At 39.5% G+C, this 2,440-nt stretch overlaps 1 protein-coding gene across 1 annotated transcript; it reads left to right on the top strand.

Annotated features, from left to right (window-relative positions):
- Positions 1 to 294: 294 nt before the first annotated feature.
- LOC100246430 (putative disease resistance RPP13-like protein 1) lies at positions 295 to 1,563 on the top strand. The gene has a single exon (XM_010659556.1). The coding sequence runs from the start codon at positions 295 to 297 to the stop codon at positions 1,561 to 1,563; it is 1,269 nt and encodes a 422-aa protein (XP_010657858.1).
- The last annotated feature ends 877 nt before the right edge of the window (positions 1,564 to 2,440 follow it).

Below are 2,440 nucleotides of genomic sequence, written 5' to 3'. Positions count from 1 at the left end.
TTAGGAATAATAATTATTAAAAAAAGAATATATATTTATTTATATATATTAAAAAAACCTACTTCCTTGAAATTGGGGGTTCTTTGGGTAACCCAAACAATTATTTTTTTTTTTCATCGGAAACTCAGTCATCAACACATGATAAGAAATAAGAATGCAAGAATCGATGAATGTAACAACCTGCTTCCTAGAAACTGTTGTGTGTTTGGTATAGGAAACCAAAGCTCCTCCACTTTTAGCTGTATCTGCTTTCCTCTATTTTCCTTGTGCCTCTGTGAAGAACTATTGGACAGGATGGCTTCTCGCGAGGTCTTAAACTTTGTGCAGGGATGCAAACTCAATGAGACACTCCTGAAGAAGCTGAAGATAGCATTGCAAACTATCAATGCAGTGCTGAAAGACGCGGAGGTGAAGCAAATTACGAATCCAGAAGTCAAAGAGTGGGCGGACGAGCTCAAAGATGCTGTCTATCATGCAGAGGACCTACTGGACCAGATTGCCACCAAAGCTTCGCGATACAAGATGAATGCTGACATTCGCATTAGTGCAATTCAGGTAAGGAGCACCAACTCTGCCTCGCTGAGTCCATTTGGTGAAGGGGTAGAATCCAAGGTAGAGGAGATCATTGATAGGCTAGAGTTACTTGCACAGCAAAAAGAAGCACTTGGTTTAAAGAAAGGGATTGGAGAGAAACTACCAAAACGATGGCCGTCCACTTCTCTGGTGGATGAATCTGGTGTGTATGGAAGGGGGGCTGATAAGGAGGAGATAATTAAGTTTTTGCTCTCACATTGCAGGAACGGCGATAAGATATGTGTGATCTCCATTGTGGGCGCTGGTTGTGTTGGCAAGACCACACTTGCTCAGCTCGTATACAATGATAAGAGAGTGAAACAACATTTTGACCTCCAAGCGTGGGTTTGTGTTTCAGATGAATTTGATCCTTTTAGGGTAGTCAAACAAATTCTAGAGGCAACCAATTCAGGGAGTTGTGAGTCTTGTGACTTGAACAGCCTAAATTTGCTTCAAGTTAAATTGAAGAAAATACTTGATCGGAAGAAATTTCTACTTGTTCTTGATGATGTTTGGAATGAGAAGTACAATAATTGGGATCTGCTACGAACTTCACTCGAATTTGGATTAGGGGGAAGTAAGATTATCGTAACTATGCATAATAGAAGGGTGGCATTAATCATGCGTGCAGCCCATACTCATCACCTCCCACAATTATCTTTTGAAGATTGCTGGTCACTATTTGCAAGACACGCATTTGATAATGGAGATTCAAGTCCATATCCAAAGCTGGAAGAGATTGGCAAAGAAATCGTGAAAAAGTGTAATGGCTTGCCTTTGGCTGCAAAAACACTTGGTGGTCCCTTGTACTCTAATGTAAAGGCAGATAAATGGGATAATGTATTGAAAAGTGAAATGTGGGGATTTCCTGGTGAAGAAATTCTTCCGGCTTTAAGGTTAAGCTACTATTATCTTCCTTCACATCTAAAACGATGCTCGCTTATTGTTCCATTTTCCCCAAAGGCTATGAATTCCAGAAGGAAAGTCTGATTCTATTATGGATGGCGGAGGGATTGTTTCATCAACCAAAAGGCAACAAAAAAAGGCAAGAGCTTGATGATATGGAAGAGCTGGGTGACCATTACTTTGAAGAATTGTTATCAAGATCATTGTTTGAAAAATCAAGGAGCAGTAAGTCATGTTTTGTAATGCATGACTTTATCAATGACTTGGCTCAACTCATTTCTGGAGAATTCTGTATTCGATTAGAGAGTGGTGAGGCAGATGAAATTCTTGAAAAGGCTCGCCATTTGTCCTATTTTAGAAGTGAATGTGATGCCCTTGAGAGGTTTGAGACCTTAGTTGAAGTGAAGTGTCTTTGGTCATTCTTACCACTGCAAATGCCAGCTTTTGTATCAGTCTCTTACTTGAGTAATAGGGTTTTACATGACCTATTACCAACTTTAAGGTGCTTACGAGCGTTGTCACTTTGTGGTTATCAAATGTTTGTTTTGTTTGATTCGATAGGCAATTTGCAACATTTACGTTACTTGAACCTCTCCTCCACACGTATCAAAAGTTACCTGAATCAATATGTAGTCTATTCAATCTACAAACATTGATATTATCACATTGTCGTTCTCTTATTGAGTTACCCATAGGCATGAGGAAGTTGATTAATCTGCGTCATCTCGACATTAGTTATTCAGGAGTAAGAGAGATGCCAAGTCATGTGGGAAGGCTAAAAAATTTACGAACATTGACTATTATTGTGGGCAAGAAGAGTGGGTCAAGAATTGGAGAGTTGAAGGAGCTTTCACATATTCGGGGGAGACTCTGCATTTCAAAACTACAGAATGTGACTTGTGGTAATGATGGGTTGGAGGCCAATTTAAAGAATAAGAAGCACCTGAATGAGTTGATTTTG

Source organism: Vitis vinifera, chromosome 12 (assembly GCF_030704535.1).
Source record: "Vitis vinifera cultivar Pinot Noir 40024 chromosome 12, ASM3070453v1".
Taxonomy (NCBI): Eukaryota; Viridiplantae; Streptophyta; class Magnoliopsida; order Vitales; family Vitaceae; genus Vitis; species Vitis vinifera.
Note: the sequence above shows the minus strand (reverse complement) of the source record. Positions and strands in the feature narration are given on the sequence as shown.

Coding starts and splice junctions, on each gene's coding strand:
- LOC100246430 (XM_010659556.1), top strand. CDS start 295: ATGGCTTCTCGCGAGGTCTTAAACTTTGTGCAGGGATGCAAACTCAAT.